The sequence below is a fragment of the Acanthopagrus latus genome, chromosome 24 (assembly GCF_904848185.1).
Source record: "Acanthopagrus latus isolate v.2019 chromosome 24, fAcaLat1.1, whole genome shotgun sequence".
NCBI classification, from domain to species: domain Eukaryota; kingdom Metazoa; phylum Chordata; class Actinopteri; order Spariformes; family Sparidae; genus Acanthopagrus; species Acanthopagrus latus.
The window spans coordinates 160,335-178,386 of record NC_051062.1 but is presented as its reverse complement, the minus strand read 5'-3'; the positions used below and the strand labels follow the sequence as shown (position 1 = coordinate 178,386).

General features: G+C 40.5%; 1 protein-coding gene across 2 annotated transcripts in view; it reads left to right on the top strand.

The window, feature by feature from the left end:
- The window catches only part of smg1 (SMG1 nonsense mediated mRNA decay associated PI3K related kinase), a 134,809-nt gene that overhangs the window by 67,200 nt on the left and 49,557 nt on the right, over positions 1-18,052 (top strand). For both annotated transcript variants that reach the window (XM_037091662.1, XM_037091661.1), the window contains exons 32-34: positions 215-359; positions 2,797-2,935; positions 17,785-18,003. In XM_037091662.1, coding sequence (XP_036947557.1) covers positions 215-359; positions 2,797-2,935; positions 17,785-18,003 — 503 coding nt within the window. The remainder of the gene's footprint in view (positions 1-214; positions 360-2,796; positions 2,936-17,784; positions 18,004-18,052) is intronic.

The following is an 18,052-nucleotide window of genomic DNA, read 5'->3' as shown; positions in this document are numbered from 1 at the left end:
ACTGCGAGGGCCCGTTCAACGCTGCTTGCAGCTTTAATTTTAATTGCTTATGACGGTGCAGTTTGAGACCTCTGCTTTAAAGCATTCATAATTACCAGTTAGGTTTACCATAGCTAAACCATTTATGGCTCTTTTTGTTTTGTTTTTTGTCAGAAAGTATGGTAGACTTGTCAATTTTATTCTAGCTACATTTTAACTACATTTCCCATTCTAGTGAGTGTGGGCGTTGGGGAACCAGACTTTGTGTTGGGCCAACTATACCAGCTCTCCACCAGCCTGGCTCCAGAGATGGCAAAGTCTTGGGCCTCCCTTGCCAGCTGGGCTTACCGCTGGGGAAGGAAGGTAGTGGATAATGCAAGGTTAGTGGACCTAGTAAAATATATCAAACTGTTTTTCTTTTATTAAAATCAGTGTTAATGAGCACTTCCTTTTTGCCAATATAATCTGTACTCCAAACAGGTGTGGCATAACAAGATGCTGATTAAACAGTAGGGCTGGGCAATGTGGTTAAAAAAATGACCATGATCATTTTTTTCCCATAATGATCAGAATGGGTATTTATCATATTTTTTATTGGATAATTCTGCCAGTTTGAAGAGTATCTTAAAATGACTGAAGCCTGCTCATTAGCATGGTTTCCTTGCATCTCTTCGTGCCTCCTCATTAGGGAAAAAGATGTAACTGAGGGAAACATGGATGGAATTATGATCCATCCAGCATGATGTGGTGTGGGTGAACGCTTGTTAACATTGTGAACAAAGAGCTCCATGGTGGTAGTGTGTCTATAGAATGGGCACACATAAGATACAAACAATGAACACAGCATTTAATTGTGTCCAATTTGAATGCACAGACCTGAGACCCACTGTTGTGCCATTCTCCTGCTGCCATCACCTCACGTTGTAGGATCCTTACACAATTCCTGGAAGTTGAAAGAATCTCAGTTCTTGCATGGCCTATTTATCAGGGTATCACTAAGTCATTTAGCATGTTTAGGATACTCTGAATGAGAATGTACAACAGAGCACAACCTCCTATAGTTATAACTGCCACAAGGTACACCTGTGCAAGAGTCATGCTGTTAGATCAGCCCATAGATGTGCCACACCTGTCAGATGGATGGATGATCTTATCACTAGGGCTGTCAATTCATTAAAGCTGCAGTTTGGAGTTGTGAGAAAAAAGTGGACTTGGCCAGAAAATTCAAATGAGCACAGCTCCCAGGTCAGTCCTTCTTCCTCTCTGCTGCACTGCAGCTTCAAAGCCCCTCCCCACAGAGGAGCCTGCCGTGCACTGGCAGGCTTGTAACCATGGTAACAAAGGAAGCCAGATAACCAAGATGGCTTATTCAAAATAACAACAAGGAAATAAGCCAGGTTGTTCTATTTCTGACCAAAACAACTAAATTACAATGACGAGTGCCTGATGGCAAGTCACTGTAGTAACCTGAGTAAGAAGCAATATTCTTCACATCGCGGTAGATGGAGTTATCAGGTAATTGCCATGCTGCCATTCTGAAGCAAGCTAACAAGCTACATAGCTTGACTGCAACATCGTGTGGCGATATGCGCTGTTGCGAGTATTACTGTAACCACTGCCACCTTAGTCTTGAAGTTAAAAAATATAATGAAACATACATCAAGCAGCGGCCCTTACTTGTCCAGCAGAAAAGTGTCCAACTCTGGTCTATGTGCTGAAAGGGATATTTTTCAAGTTTCTAATACTTTCATCAACATGGCTGTGCACAAATATGCTTGTTTTCTGCAATGTATGTTTATTATTATTGCAACAAACCAAAACAACCAGAATATAAGAATATTCTCCAGATTAACCTCAAAGGTGCAGCATTCTCAAAAAATATGCTGAAATCATAACATGGCAAATTCAAGCCCAACAAGTAACAATAGATAGTTATTCATGAGTTTCAAATGTAGTCCTACACCTGCCATGTTGGGGACCCACAGGTGTTTCAAACTAATTAATTAGTTCTACACCAATCAGAAACACAACTCAAATTGAAACACCTTGTGTTCGTCCCCAACATGGCAGGTGTAGGACTACATTTGAAACTCATGAATACTAAGGAACGTGACATTCAGGTCAGTATTGCCAAACACAATGTAGTGTCCAACTTGTATAGGTCTGGTTTCAGAGCTAGCATAGTACTGTTACTGCTGTCACCTCAGTTACTAATTATATCAAATCTGCTGTTGACAAAGGGAAATACTGTGTTGCCCTCTTTGTGGATCTAACACAAGCTTTTCATACTGTTGACCATGCTTTGCTCATATGGAGGTTAAGTGATCTTGGCTTCTATTGTAATTCCCTCTAATTGTTTTGTGAATTACCTATCTCATAGACGACAATGTGTAACTGTGGGTTATGATCATTACATGTTTTTATCATTGTCTAAAGGGTTCTGCAAGGTTCAGTCCTGGCTTATTCACAATCTATATTAACAATGTGACATCCTCTATAACAAATTGTTATGCTCATCGTTATGCTGACGATACAGTCCTGTACTGCTGTGCTAAAGCTGCACATAAAAGTTGGACAGAAAAATTATACTGCCAAATCTGTTTTCCCACTTATTCCATGAGTAGAAAGGAGAGAAAACATTTAGATTCAGACTTTCTTTCAGACATTTCTTCCTCACTTGATGCTTAGGGTTTCTTTTGTTGTCAGAGGGGTGTTTTATTTAACTCAGTGGTAATGTATTTCCAGGCCTATCAACCCTATGAACAGCAATAACGTAGATGTAATGTAGAGTATTTCTTTGATATTTTTCTTCTCCAGTCAAGGGGAAGGATTGCCTCTTCTTCCTGGGGAGAAGACGGAGATAGAGGAGCTGCTGCCAGCAACCACAAGTGAAGAAGACAAGGACACCATTTTTAGCATCCTTGGACAGGCCATGTGTCGACCTACTGGCATCCAGGTCTGCCCTTTATTACTCATACTTTTCCATTTTAGATACTTAATTTCCATTTTAATGTTACAACAACCATACAAATAAATTAGTTCTTACTTACTTTTTTTTGGGTTTTTTGCACGTGACGCCTTGAAAATGGCAATCGCAAAACCTGACCCGAGCTCTCCAGGTGTACCACCTGATCTGCACCCGTGTCGGATACAGTACATTATTTTTCACCCGTTTCATCCAAATTGTGTAGGTCACCCGCAGGTACCCAAACCTGTGCATTATTTGTAAGACGAATGCAAAGCCAGATCTGACTGTCGCCCAAAACAAAAAACAGATTTCAGTCATTGAATGACCTGTTTATCACTCATTGTTAGTTACTTAATGTAATTATGAAGCTAGAATGATCCATTTTAAGATGGAGGGCTCAAAAGATTCAAAGTTTTGTTTATTGTCATTCAGTTCACGTTTGCACATGATGGAACGAAACATGAACTCAGGTCCCAGCACAGTAAAAGCAAGCAATAAAAGATAACAAGAATATCTCTACCTAGCATGCACCATACACACAACCTAAATGACATCAGTTCAAAAATGGCTCTTAAACATTTTTTTTTTTCTTTGAAAAAAATAGGTCATCTTTGAATAACAATAACTCGGATGTGCTTTATGTAAGCCATATGGCAATATACCACATACCTTCTACATCTTGTCAACTACACCTGGATGAAATTTTAGACTTCTAGGCCTAACCTTATGGGAGTTATGGAGATTTTAGTTTGTGGTGTCACTGGCATCCACGAACCACAAAACGTCTCCAAGTGGCCAAAATGTTCCAAATGCTTTTACTCACTTCTGTGACACTGGAAACATTACTGAAGCGTTTTGGTGACTATAAAGCATTCCTCCATGATTCAAAACATAATTTTTTCACACATTCATTTGATGAGTGGTCGGAGGGGTTTCCACATGCTTCTAGGTGGCCATATTGAAATATTGTCATGCGACAAGACACTACAGAATAGTAACCATTATACAAAAATGACATACTGAAGTGAATTTCAAACAAGGATTTTATTATCTTTCAATATACTAATACTGTATGTACGCAGCGGGGGAGGTAGCACTGGTGGATGCAGAAGAGGATCGTTGGCACTTCTGATGACTACCTTCAGCAGGAGAGGGGGTTGGGCGTCTGACTGCCTCACTTTCAGGCTCCCAATCCACGTCACTGTCTTCAGACTGTGACCTACAAAACACAATGCAATGCACAAATGCTACCACATATAATGAAAAAATATATAAATGCAATTCAATAGGGTGCTATTTACATAGGAAACAAATAAACACAGATATATGATATTACGTATTACACAAAAACAGCAGGAAAATAACTGTACATAAACAGAATAATTGAATTGGGGGAATATTCCCAGTGTCTGGTCAATGAAAAGGATCTAGTTCAATTTGTTTAAAAGCTTGATAAAAAAAAAATCTAAATAAAAGGGAATTAGAGGCTCAAAGAGAATTACATCATAGAACAGAATTACAAGGATTACATAGCTTTGGTTGAGTAGTTGAGGCTATTTAGGCTAATTAGCCCCAGGGGCCCTAAGAGTCTAAGACAGAAGACCTAGAAAACCGTGCCCGGAGAAAGAACTTAAGACTGGTAGGGCTCCCCGAAAACGCTGAGAAGACATAGCCCATGATTGATTTCATCCAGCATATGTTGCCGGTCTGGCAGGGGCTCGACACCGCCAAGTCGTTCGCCTTGGAGAGAGCGCACCACACTCTAGCAAGACCACGACCGGATCGGAACAGAGCTGTAATCATTCGTTTTCTTGCGATTTCAAGACCGCAAGTTTGTCTTCAACATATCCAAACAGCGCTTGTTCACTCACGATGGTCACAAAATCTTCTTTGCTCAAGATTTATCACTGGAAACCATGAAGGTGCGGAGCTCATTCAATGCAGTGAGGAAAAAGTTAATTGAAGCTGGAACTTTTCGGGGCTTCACCCTATGCCCTTGTAAAATAGGGGTTTTCCACATCGGGAAGATAGTCCACACCAGAAGAAGCAGAGAACTTCCTCTCAAACTCTGCCGAGGAGTATAGGTAACTACAGAAGGATTGATATGGACAATATAGGTGCACTGTAGTTTAATACAACTTCTGTTAAGTTAGATTTATATATATTCTGTACTCTCTAATTTATTTTAATTATATGCAGAGCTGCTACTACCATATTTGGTGAACACTTTATTTTATAGACCTACTATAGGTTGATGGGGGGGTTCAAAGGTTTAGTGTCTTTATACGTCAGTTCTTACTACTTTCGTTTATCTTATTAATTTTATTTATATATTTATTTTTGTCACACTCAACATGGTCAACTATCTCACTGCACTTGAAGCAACATTTCCCCCATTTCTTGGAAAAGGTCGCTCCTCTAGAACTCCAAAAGAAAGTCATATTTTCCATTAGATAAATTTACTTCACTCTGTCCATCCATTGGTTAAGGCTTGGGGACTCATTTTTATACCAGCACTTCATTCTAGCCTTTTTACAGACAATCATCAGTATTTTAGATATCAGAAGATATCAGTCTTTTCTAATAATCACATTCTCATTTAAGACAAACAAATAGAGGACCACTACATTGTTAGGAAATGTGTATCCCAAGATCTTCCCCAAATTCATACATTACATTGTTTTAATATTTGGGAATATGCAAAATATATGGAAATGGTCTGGGTTCATGTGTCCACACTGCCTCCAGCACTGTTCTTGTGATTGAGAGAACTTGCTTTTTATAAGGGGTGTAATGAAAAATTTAATCAGATTTTTCCAGCCGAATATTCTCCACTTCTTTGAACTTGTAGATGAAAGCTGTGCACACCACATAGAATGCCAGTCCTCCTCTGAAGACCTTGATAGATTTTAGAAATCATTTTTCTGTTCTTCTTTTTATAGGCTTCAGTCAGAGTATCTATCATTGTATTGCCCTCTCTGGACAGTGTTTGTTTAATTCTTTTATCATAGTAATCTCTTATTTGCAGGTATCGGCAGAAGTCTTTGTTTTGTAGTCCAAATTCTCTTTGTAACTCTCCAAAACTTTTTCAAGAGCTGGGTTAATGTGCAAACCGCTGGAATGCCCCTGTCCCACCATCGTCTGAATCCAGCATCACTGATTCCTGGTTTGAGTCTGGGATCCGGAGCAGGCCAAATTAATAATTTAATGTCTCCCTCCATATTGTATTCTTTTACCATCTTGCTTCAGATAACCAGTGTTTGTTTGATAATTTAGTTTTTGCTTTGTTGAACAAAGTTGTTTGCTATGTCTCCTAATAATGCCTGAATCTGGAAGCTTTCCATCTTGGCCTGTGTCTTTCCATCTTTCCTGATATAGTGGGCAGCATGTACAAACCAGGAACTTTACTTGAGCGGCATAAAAGGCATATTGTTTCAGATTAGGCAAGGACAGCCCTCCCTTTTCTTTTGGTAGTTGAAGTGTCTTATACCTGACCCTTGGTCTCTTTCCCGCCCAGATAAATCTAGATATCAGTTTGTCCCAGTATCTGAATTGTGTTTCTGGAATGATCTGTGGGATGGATTGGAAAAGGTATAACAGTCTCAGTACCACCTTCATTTTTATTACCTCAATTCGTGTCTCAAAGTCCATGTTAAAGGCTGACCACCACCCGATATTCCTCTTAATATTATTAGGGCCCGAGCAGGGAACCTGCGAGGACCCTATTGTTTTTGAAGTGATTCTTTATTTATTTATTTATTAGGGCCCGAGCAGGGAACCTGCGAGGACCCTATTGTTTTTGAAGTGATTCTTTATTAGGGCCCGAGCAGGGAACCTGCAAGGACCCTATTGTTTTTGAAGCGATTCTTTATTAGGGCCCGAGCAGGGAACCTGCAAGGACCCTATTGTTTTTGAAGCGATTCTTTATTAGGGCCCGAGCAGGGAACCTGCAAGGACCCTATTGTTTTTGAAGCGATTCTTTATTAGGGCCCGAGCAGGGAACCCCTGCGAGGACCCTATTGTATTTGAAGGGATTCTTTATTAGGGCCCGAGCAGGGAACCTGCAAGGACCCTATTGTTTTTGAAGCGATTCTTTATTAGGGCCCGAGCAGGGAACCCCTGCGAGGACCCTATTGTTTTTCATGTGATTATTATTTTTTTTTTAAAATTTATTTATTTTATTTTTTTTCTTCGGACGAAATGATTGCATTTTTGACTGCCTGAACATACCCCAAAACTCACCAAACTTGGAATATAAGTCCCACCTGGCGAAAAATTTTATAAACTATTGTCGTCCTGAATTTCCACCACTAGGTGGCGCTGTTATTAAGCACAGTGCGTTTTGGCTAATAACTCCCACATACTTTGTCGCATATTCAAAAAACTTATATCCACGCGTTCAGTGAAGTGGGCTGAGTCTCGTGGTATAGGCCACACCCATTTCCGCCTACCGTTTTTTTTCGCTACGTCGCAAAATAGCGAAAACCTACTTTTTCGAACTCGTCCCAGGCGATTTCACCGATTTGCACGAAACTTGGCACACAGCATCTGTGGACCCTTCGAACAAAAAGTTATTAAAAGAATTTTGATAGGCCAAACAATACTCACGTTATTAAATAACAACTTCCTGCCGATTTCCTGCCAAACAGGAAGTGTTAGATATCTCCACAACGGTGTGTCCAAATGACATGAAACTTAAGATTATACTTTGACATGACTTAATGAGCATGTGTCATAAAGTCTAGGCCATATGTGTCAAACTCACGACCCGCGGGCCACATCCGGCCCGGTGTACAATTATATCCGGCCCGTGAAATCATTTTATTAATCTACTATAATGGCCCGGCTATATGAAACGCTGATAACTCTCAAACTACAGATCCCATAATGCAGCGCTTCAGCTGCCTTGCCGCCGCAAGACTTCCTGGAAACGTTCCCGCGTCAACTGTTGACGCGGGAGCCTGACGAGCGCAGCCACTTTTAAAACTATACAGTATAATACTGACAAACAACTAAGTCTTCAGTGTCGGGAAGCGGAGACATGACGCCCAGGGATGAGCTTTTATCGTTGATTTTTTTTGGGGGGAATTTTTCTACGTTACACGAAGGCTGGACGGAGGGAAGCAGGGTGACGTTTCTGTTGCTATGGGTTTCGCGGATGCTAATCCCTCACAATGGCCAAGAGAAAAGTTGACTCTGAAAACAGAGCCTTTCAAAACCGATGGGAGGCTGAGTATATGTTTACTGACATTGCCGGTAAACCCGTGTGTCTTCTTTGTGGAGCTAATGTGGCCGTAATTAAGGAATATAATGTAAAACGGCACTACGAGACAAAACATCAGGATAAGCTAAAAAACCTGAATGCAGAGCAGAAGATGCAGAAAGTCGAAGAGTTAAAGAAGAATATGAAGATCCAGCAGATGTTTTTCACCAGAGCAAAATCCCAAAGTGAAGCTGCTGTGAAAGCAAGTTTTATAGTGGCAGAGGAGATCGCCAAATCAGGCCGACCATTTTCCGAGGGAGAGTTTCTGAAGAGCTGCATGATGAAGGTGTGCGACGTCTTGTGTCCAGACAAAAAGCAGATGTTCGCAAATGTAAGCCTGAGTAGAAATACGGTTGCTGATCGGGTTTGTGAGATTGCCACTGATTTGAGAACACAGTTGAGTGAAAAAAGCAGAGACTTTGTTGCATACTCTCTTGCTGTGGATGAAAGCACAGACATGACGGACACTGCACAGCTGGCGATCTTCCTCCGTGGAGTGGACTCTAATTTGCACGTTACAGAAGAAATATTGGACATTAAATCGATGCATGGAACAGCAACGGGAAAAGACATTTTTGAAAACGTGTGTCAAAGTGTAACCGACATGAAATTGCCCTGGGACAAACTTGTTGGACTTACTACGGATGGAGCACCGGCAATGTGTGGTGAAAAAAGTGGACTAGTGGGAAGGATGCGAGTAAAGATGCAGGAGGAGAACTGTGTTGGTGAGTTAACCGCATATCACTGCATTATTCACCAAGAATCGCTGTGTGGTAAAGTCCTAAAAATGGAGCATGTGATGAACACTGTAACGCAGACCATAAACTTTATCCGAGCCAAGGGATTAAATCACCGGCAATTTCAATCTTTTCTGCGCGAAATAGATTCGGATTTTGCCGACATTCCTTATCATACAGAGGTACGCTGGCTGAGTCGGGCAAAAGTTCTCAACAGAGTTTTCGAGCTCATTAAGAAATCTGTCAGTTCATGGACAGTAAAGGAAAAGACTCCACAGTTTTGCGGGATGAAAAATGGAAATGTGAATTGGCGTTTCTGGCTGACATAACAGCTCATCTCAACGTCTTAAACCTGCAGCTCCAGGGACGTGACCGCATGATCACTGACATGTATGATGCGGTGAAGGCATTTCAAGTGAAGCTGCTCTTGTGGGAGACACAAATGCACCAGTGCAACTTGCCTCACTTTCCCCGTTGCCAAGTAATGATGAACCAAGTCGGCACAGCAGCGTTCCCAAATGCGCACTTTGCTGATAAACTGAGCGCACTGCGCACTGAGTTCGCACGGCGCTTTGGTGACTTTGAAGCACAAAAAAATAACTTCGAGCTGCTTCGCAACCCATTTGCCGTCGATGTGGAAACTGCACCTGTACAGATGCAGATGGAGCTAATTGAACTGCAGTGTAATGGGACACTAAAGGCAAAGTATGACACTGCAGGGCCCGCACAGTTTTTTCGCTCCATTCCTGAAGCAATGCCCCAGCTCCGTCTACATGCGGCTCGAACCTTGTGCATGTTTGGTAGCACATATCTATGTGAGAAGCTGTTCTCAGCGATGAAGCTTAACAAAACAGCACACAGAAGTCGTCTCACTGATGAACACCTGCAGTCCATCCTGAGAATCTCTGCAACACAGGACCTCACACCAAACCTGAATGAAATTGTTGCCAAGAAAAGATGCCTAGCATCCAGCTCTGACAAAATGGCATAAGCTGAAAAAAAAAACAAAAAATGAATGAAAACTGAAAAAAAATGAACAGAATGTTTTAATTTGTTATTTTAACTTTTGGTGAAAAGCACAAATTTTAATTATATTTGCATTTTTTCATTTTCATGAATGCATTTTGAATTTGTATAGTTTTGACAGGAGCAAAGTATTTTAAGTTATTAATGTTTAAGTTTGTTTATTCTGGAATAATATTCCTGTCTGATTTTAATTCATATTTGTGTTAAAAAAAACGTCAAGTTTTAGTGTATTCAATAAATGTTTATCCTGTTCGGCCCGTGACCAAAGGTGTGGTTTGAGTTTTGGCCCTCTGTACAATTGAGTTTGACACCCCTGGTCTAGGCGATGACCACAAGGTGGCGCTCTTTAAAATCATATAGTTTATATCTCCACATTGTTTGGGCGGATTGACACCAAACTTGGTATAGTCATTGCCACTGCCCCCTTGACGATATCTGACAAAGGACTTATCAATCGGCCACTAGGTGGCGCTCTGGTGCCAGTTTAATTTTAGATTTGGCCCTGTGACCACACCATAACACTTATGGGAATGAAATTCATAGAGGTGGTATAGACTGGCCCCTGCAACTTACACACCAAAAATGACCAGCAGGTGGCGCTATTTTACACTTGAAGAGTTTTTGGCCCATAACTCACACATAATGTGTCACACATTGATATCTCCATGTTCCCTGCATCCAGCTGAATTATTTGGTGTAGGCCACGCCCACTTTCGAGCTAACTTTCAGTTCGCAAAATTGCGACAAATGCAAAACCTACTTTTTCGAACTCGTCCCAGGCAATTTAACCGATTTGCACGAAACTTGGTATAGAGCATCTGTGGACCCTCCTGACGAAAAGTTATTAAAAGAATTTTGATTGGCCAAACAATACTCAAGATATTAAATAACAACTTCCTGCAGATTTCCTCCCAAACAGGAAGTGTTAAATATCTCCACAATGGTGTGTCCAAATGACATGAGACCTAAGATAATACTTTGACATGAGTTCCTGAGGATGTTTGCAAAAGTGTAGGCGATGACCACAAGGTGGCGCTCTTTAAATTCAAATAGTTTATATCTCCACATCGGTTTGGCGGATTGACACCAAACTTGGTATACTTATTGCCACTGGCCTCTTGAGCATATCTCACAAAATGCTTATCAATCGGCCACTAGGTGGCGCTCTGGTGCCAGTTTAATTTTATATTTGGCCCTGTGCCCACACCATAACACTTGTGGAAATGAAATTCATAGGCTTGGTATAGACTAGCCCCTGCAACTTACACACCAAAAATGACCAGCAGGTGGCGTTATTTTTTATGTGAAAGCGTTTTTGGCCCATAACTCACACATAATGTGTCACACATTGTTAAACCTTATATCTACTTATTCCCTGCATTCAGCTGAATTATTTGTTGAAGGCCACGCCCACTTTTGAGCTAACTTTTTGTTCGCAAAATTGGGACAAATGCAAAACCTACTTTTTCGAACTCCTCCTAGGCAATTTGACCAAGTTGCACTAAATTTTGCGTGAAGCATCTATGGACCCTCCCGACAAAAAGTTATTAAAAGAATTTTGACAGTCCATAAAACAGCCAAAATATAAAACAACAAATTCCTGCAAATTGTCTAGAAAGCAGACAATCATGTACATCTTAACAAAATACTTTCTGATTATCATGTAAATGTTGAAAATTGTGTGCAATGGACTGTTGAGGCTTTTTGTAAAATTTGGTGCAGATCGGCCAATAGGTGGCGATTTGGTCGCAGTCTAATTAGTTTGAATGGAAAGTAAATGGGAAAATCTTAAAGTCCTCTTCAAAACTCATCACCTTTCAACCTGTTGTTGTGCTTCTTGCTTTGAGCTACAGATACTATTCCACATTTTAAAGAGTCAGAAGACCTTGAACTATTGGGCATGTATTCAGTTTCTAACAATCTTTAACGGTTTTCAAATCATCACAGTTTTAGTTTCAAGGATTTCTTAGGCTATCTTGTGATTTTATAATGGGTGTGTATTGCGTGAGCTAGAGTGCCTGACATCATCGCTACAGTGTAGAGCAGCTGGAAGAACTGGAGAAAAATTTCTCTTCAGCTACTGGACGATGATACTTTCAGCTTCTTCCCGAAACTATTTCTTTGCATTATGCCTCATGTGGACATTTTCGTCAGCCAGCTCCAGAAGCGGACCATCAACTCAGTCTTTGTCTGGGGAATCATGCAGCAGTACACGCACTATTTTTGACTTCAGCGTACATTACTTAATGCCAGCGGGAGCAGGCCACCAAATTATACAGAAACGGCTTCTTCGAGGCGTTGCGTGCGGAAGCCCTGACGGCAGCATGCCCCGAGGTGCGTGGACTGCGAGGGCCCGACCAACGCTGCTCGCAGCTTTAATTTATTTATTTATTTATTTATTTATTTATTTATTTATTTATTTATTTCTTCGGACGAAATGATTGCATTTTTGACTACCTGAACATACCCCAAAACTCACCAAACTTGGAATATAAGTCCCACCCGGCGAAAAATTTTATAATCTATTGTCGTCCTGAATTTCCACCACTAGGTGGCGCTGTTATTAAGCACAGCGCGTTTTGGCTAATAACTCCCATAAACTTTGTTGCACATTCAAAAACCTTATATCCACGCGTTCACTGAATTGGGCTGTGTCTCGTGGTATAGGCCACGCCCATTTCCACCTACTGTTTTTTTTTTTGCTACGTTGCAAAATGTCGAAAACCTACTTTTTCAAACTCCTCCCAGGCGATTTTACCGATTTGCACGAAACTTGGCACACAGTATCTGTGGACGCTCCTGACAAAAAGTTATTAAAAGAATTTTGATAGGCCAAACAATACTCATGTTATTAAATAACAACTTCCTGCAGATTTCCTGCCAAACAGGAAGTGTTGGACATCTCCACAACGGTGTGTCCAAATGACATGAAACTTAAGATTATACTTTGACATGACTAAGTGAGCATGTGTCCAAAAGTTTAGGCGATGACCACAAGGTGGCGCTCTTTAAATTCAAATAGTTGATATCTCCACATTGGTTGGGCGGATTGACACGAAACTAGGTATAAGCATTGCCACTGCCCTCTTGAGGATATCTAACAAAGGACTTATCAATAGGCCACTAGGTGGCGTTCTGGTGCCAGTTTAATTTTGTTTTTGGCCATGTGACCACACCATAACACTTATGGGAATGAAATTCATAGGGGTGGTATAGACTAGCCCCTGCAACTTACACATCAAAAATCACCAGCAGGTGGCGCTATTTTCCACGTGAAAGCATTTTTGACCCATAAGTCACACATATTGTGTCACACATTGTAAAACCTTATATCTACATGTTTACTCAATTCAGCTGAATTATTTGGTGTAGGCCACGCCCACTTTCGAGTTAACTTTCAGTTCGCAAAATTGCAACAAATGCAAAACCTACTTTTTTGAACTCGTCCCAGGCAATTTAACCGATTTGCACGAAACTTGGCACACAGCATCTGTGGACCCTCCTGACAAAAATTTGTTAAAAGAATTTTGATAGGCCAAACAATACTCACGTTATTAAATAACAACTTCATGCAGATTTCCTTCCGAACAGGAAGTGTTGGATATCTCAATGGTGTGTCCAAATGACATGAAACTTAAGATAATACTTTGACATGAGTTCCTGAGGATGTGTCCAAAATTTCAGGCGATGACCACAAGGTGGCGCTCTTTAAATTCAAATAGTTTATATCTCCACATCGGTTGGGCGGATTGACACCAAACTTGGTATAATCATTGCCACTGCCCTCTTGAGGATATCAGACAAAGGACTTATCAATCGGCCACTAGGTGGCGCTGTGGTGCCAGTTTAATTTTATATTTGGCCCTGTGCCCACACCATAACACTTATGGAAATGAAGTTCATAGGGGTGGTATAGACTAGCCCCTGCAACTTACATACCAAAAAGGACCAGCAGGTGGCGCTATTTTCCACGTGAAAGAGTTTTTGGCCCATAAGTCACACATATTGTGTCACACATTGTTAAACCTTATATCTACATGTTCCGTCAATTCAGCTGAATTATTTGGTGTAGGCCACGCCCACTTTCGACCCAAGTTTCCATTTGCAAAATTGCGACAAATGCAAAACCCCCTTTAATTTGACCAATTTGCACTAAACTTTGTGTGAAGCTTCTGTGGACCCTCCTGACAAAAAGTTATCAAAAGAATTTTGATAGTACATAAAATGGCCGAACTATAAAACAACAAATTCCTGCATGTTGTGTTGAGCGCAGACAATCATGTACATCTTGACAAAATACTGTCTGATTATCACGTAAATGTTCATAATTGTGTTCCATGGACTGATGAGGCTTTGTGTAAAATTTGGTGCAAATCAGACAATAGGTGGCGATGTGGTTGCAGTCTAATTGGTTTGAATGGAAAGTAAATGGGAAAATCTTAAAATCCTCTTCAAAACTCATTGCCTTTCATTGTGCTTCATGCTTTGAGCTACAGATACAGTTTTGGTTTTAAGGATTTTTAGGCCTTCTTCTGATTTTGTAATGGGTGTGTATTGCGTGAGCTAGATGGCGTGACATCATCGCTGGTGTGTAGATCAGCTGGAAGAACTGGAGAAGAAATTCTCTTCAGCTACTGGACGATGATCCTTTCAGCTTCTTCCTTAAACTATTTCATTGCATTATGCCTCATGTGGACATTTTCATCAGTCAGCTCCAGAAGCGGACCATCAACTCAGTCTTTGTCTGGGGAATCATGCAGCAGTACACACACTGTTTTTTTAATTCAGCGTACATTACTTAATACCAGCGGGAGCAGGCCACCAAATTATACAGAAACAGCTTCTTCAAGGCGTTGCATGCAGAAGCCCTGATGGCAGCATGCCCCGAGGTGCGTGGACTGCGAGGGCCCGTCCAACGCTGCTCGCAGCTTTAATTTTTATGTTGTTGTTCCAGTGTTGTTAATTGTTTAACCAACTATTAACTAACAGCTAACAACTAACATATTCTTTCTCTCTAGTCTTTTTTTGGTAGGCTGCCCTCGCTATTAACCTCCCTCTCATTACAGCTTTAAGCGTGTCCCATAGTATGGTAGAATCCACTGGGCTGTCCAGGTTGTCCACCATTGACCTCCTCCTGTGTTTTCCGGTTATTCAGCATACCCACATTTAATATGGAGATTATTTCTCCTTGATCTGGACTCCAAATCATTTAACTTATCCTGAATAGTTTTTTGTTCTCTCAGTGAGATAATAAGAGCGTTGTTAGCCTCCTGTGTTCTAGCTTTTCAGTCCGTGACTCAGCCGCATTGATCCTGCTGCTCTGCAGCTGCTGTTCAGTGGCAACATTAGCACGCCGTTGGATTATATCTTGTCTAAAATCATCCAAGTCTTTTTTCACGTCGATCAGCGGAGGTATCAAACGATCCTCAAGATATTAATAATACATTTAAGGAATTTTATCAAACATTGTACAGGTCAGAATACCCACACCCACTGATAGAGATGCCTTTCTTAATCAGCTTCAGTTTAAAACGCTCACCGAAGAGGTTAAAGAGGACTTGGATAAAGACATAATGGTGGTAGAGCTATTGCAAGCCATTAAAAGTGTCAACTCAGGCAAAGCTCCAGGGCCTGATGGCCTGCCAATACCAATTTATAAAACCTTCCATAAGCAGTTGTTGACCCCACATTTGAATATGTTTAGTGAGTCATTTAATAATGGTATATTACCACCAACTCTAAGACTCGCTACAATAATTCTTATTGCCTGGGAAAACACAGACCGACTGCTCCTCATACAGGCCCATTAGTCTTATGGGAGTAGACACAGAAATACTGTGTAAAGCTCTTGCCAAAAGGCTAGATCCATATATCCCTTCTTTGGTACAAAGTGATCAGAATGGGTTTTTACAGAACTTTCAGGGATTTCATAACATTAGAAGGGTCCTCAACATAATACATTCTAAAAATAATACCAGGGATACAGCGCTGTTATCTTTAGATGCCAGACAAGCATTTGATATAATTGAGTGGCCTTATTTGTTCAATTTTTTACCAAAATATGGACTTGGGGGAAATTTCTGAAATGGATAGAATTATTGTATACCAACCCTACAGCACATGTAATGACGAATAACAATTTATCAAGCCTGTTAACGTTAGAAAGGTCAATGCATCAGGGCTGTCCTCTCTCCCCACTATTGTTTAGTTTAGCCATTGAGCCCTTAGCCATGTCTATTAGAGTTGAAGCCAATTTATATATAGGCTTACCATCTGGAGATCACGAACATAGGATATCGCTGTATTTTAATGATGTGATCCTTTATTTGTCAAACTTATCAAAAAGTGTCCAGACATTATTACATTTAATTAATAAATTTGGTCAGTTTTCTGGATACAGTATTAATAATGCAAAATCTTCTATACTTTCTTGAACAAAGATGAAAGAACTAATCCAGTTATAAGTACACCCTTTTCTAACGCAGGGAGGGCTTTACCTATCTTGGAATTAAGATTACCCCCCCAAATTAATACAGTTGCTGAAGCAAACTATGACCTGTTGCTGAGAGAAGTACAGGACTTGATTGAAAAATGGACAACAATGCCAATATAATTTATTGGCCGGATCAACATAATTAAGATGGCTATCTTGCCAAAATTCTTGTATTTGTTTCAGTCGCTCCCAATACCATTGCCAAAATCCTTTTTTAAAGAAATCAATAGTCTAGATTTTCTGTTGTTCCAGATAAACCTACAAAACGCAGTAAGACTTGGATTATTGTATTTGCCATATGAAAGGGGTGGATTACAGATGCCCAGTTTACAGTGGTATCACTGGGCCGCTCAGCTGCGCAGTGCTATGATTTATTTTGTCGCACACTCCCCTCCAGCATGGGTTTATATTCAACAAGCATTAAGCCTATATTTATATTCAGCAGATTTCAAAACTTTAAAGAAAAAAAACAACAAATCCCTTACTTAAAAACTCTATTGATATATGGTTTAAAGCACATAGACATATTGGTGATACACCCCCCATTTCCCAATTTTCACCTGTTTGGGATAATGCGCAGTTTACTCCTGGCAGGGCAGATGGTGGTTTTCAGGTTTAGGCTGAAAGGGGGTTGCAAAAAATTTGAGATTTATATGTTCAGGACACTTTACTAACATTTAATGACCTTTGTTTGAAATATTCAATTCCAAAAAAACACTTTTTTAAATACTTACAATTGAAGCACTTCATCTCATCAAAGCATCGCCAGGTTACACATGAGGTGCTGCTGTCCTGCCTTGAGTGCATTGCGGGCCAGGAGGATGGTTGCTCTATCTTGGAGAGAGACTGAAGTATCTTCTACATAATCCTGGATTAGAGAGATGGCAATGTGTGTCACATTAGAAAAGCTAACCTTTGTAATTAGGGGTAAAGTGCAAGAATTTGAAGAGGTGTGGGCATCCTTAATGGACTTTCTTGGGCAACAATAGATTATATTTATCTGTAAGGTGACTGAGTGTGACAACTTTACTCTTTTCCTTTTTTAATTATCGTTATTTTATTTTTGTATCTCATTTTATTTATTTACTATTCCTATTCCTCCTCTTCTTCTTCTTCTTCTTCATTTTGTTATTATTTATTTTATTATTATTTATTTTATTATTATTTATTTTTTAATTTTTTACTTTTTGCATGTGTATGTATACAGCAAGGTCTGCCTGCATCTCATTGTGCAGCTAGTTTGGTATGTGTCAATGTGTTTTGTATGTCCTATGTATGTATGTATGTAGGTTGATCCTACTATTCTGTTTTGTGTCAGGATGAGGACATGGCTTTACAACAGGAGGACGATGAGGATGACATGGTAGATGTGATCTGGAGACAGCTGACTGGCTCATGCCCCTGGCTAGGGGATGCAGGCCAGCCTGTTACAGATGGTCTGATCCGGGTTTGGAGACAGGTGGTGGACCGCATCTTCGGCCTGTATCGGGTTTCCTGCCAGGCCTATTTCACCTTTCTCAAGCTCAATGCTGGACAGGTGAGACCCGGTGACTGTAAAGGAATGTGCTGAGGCTGGGAGTGGGGGC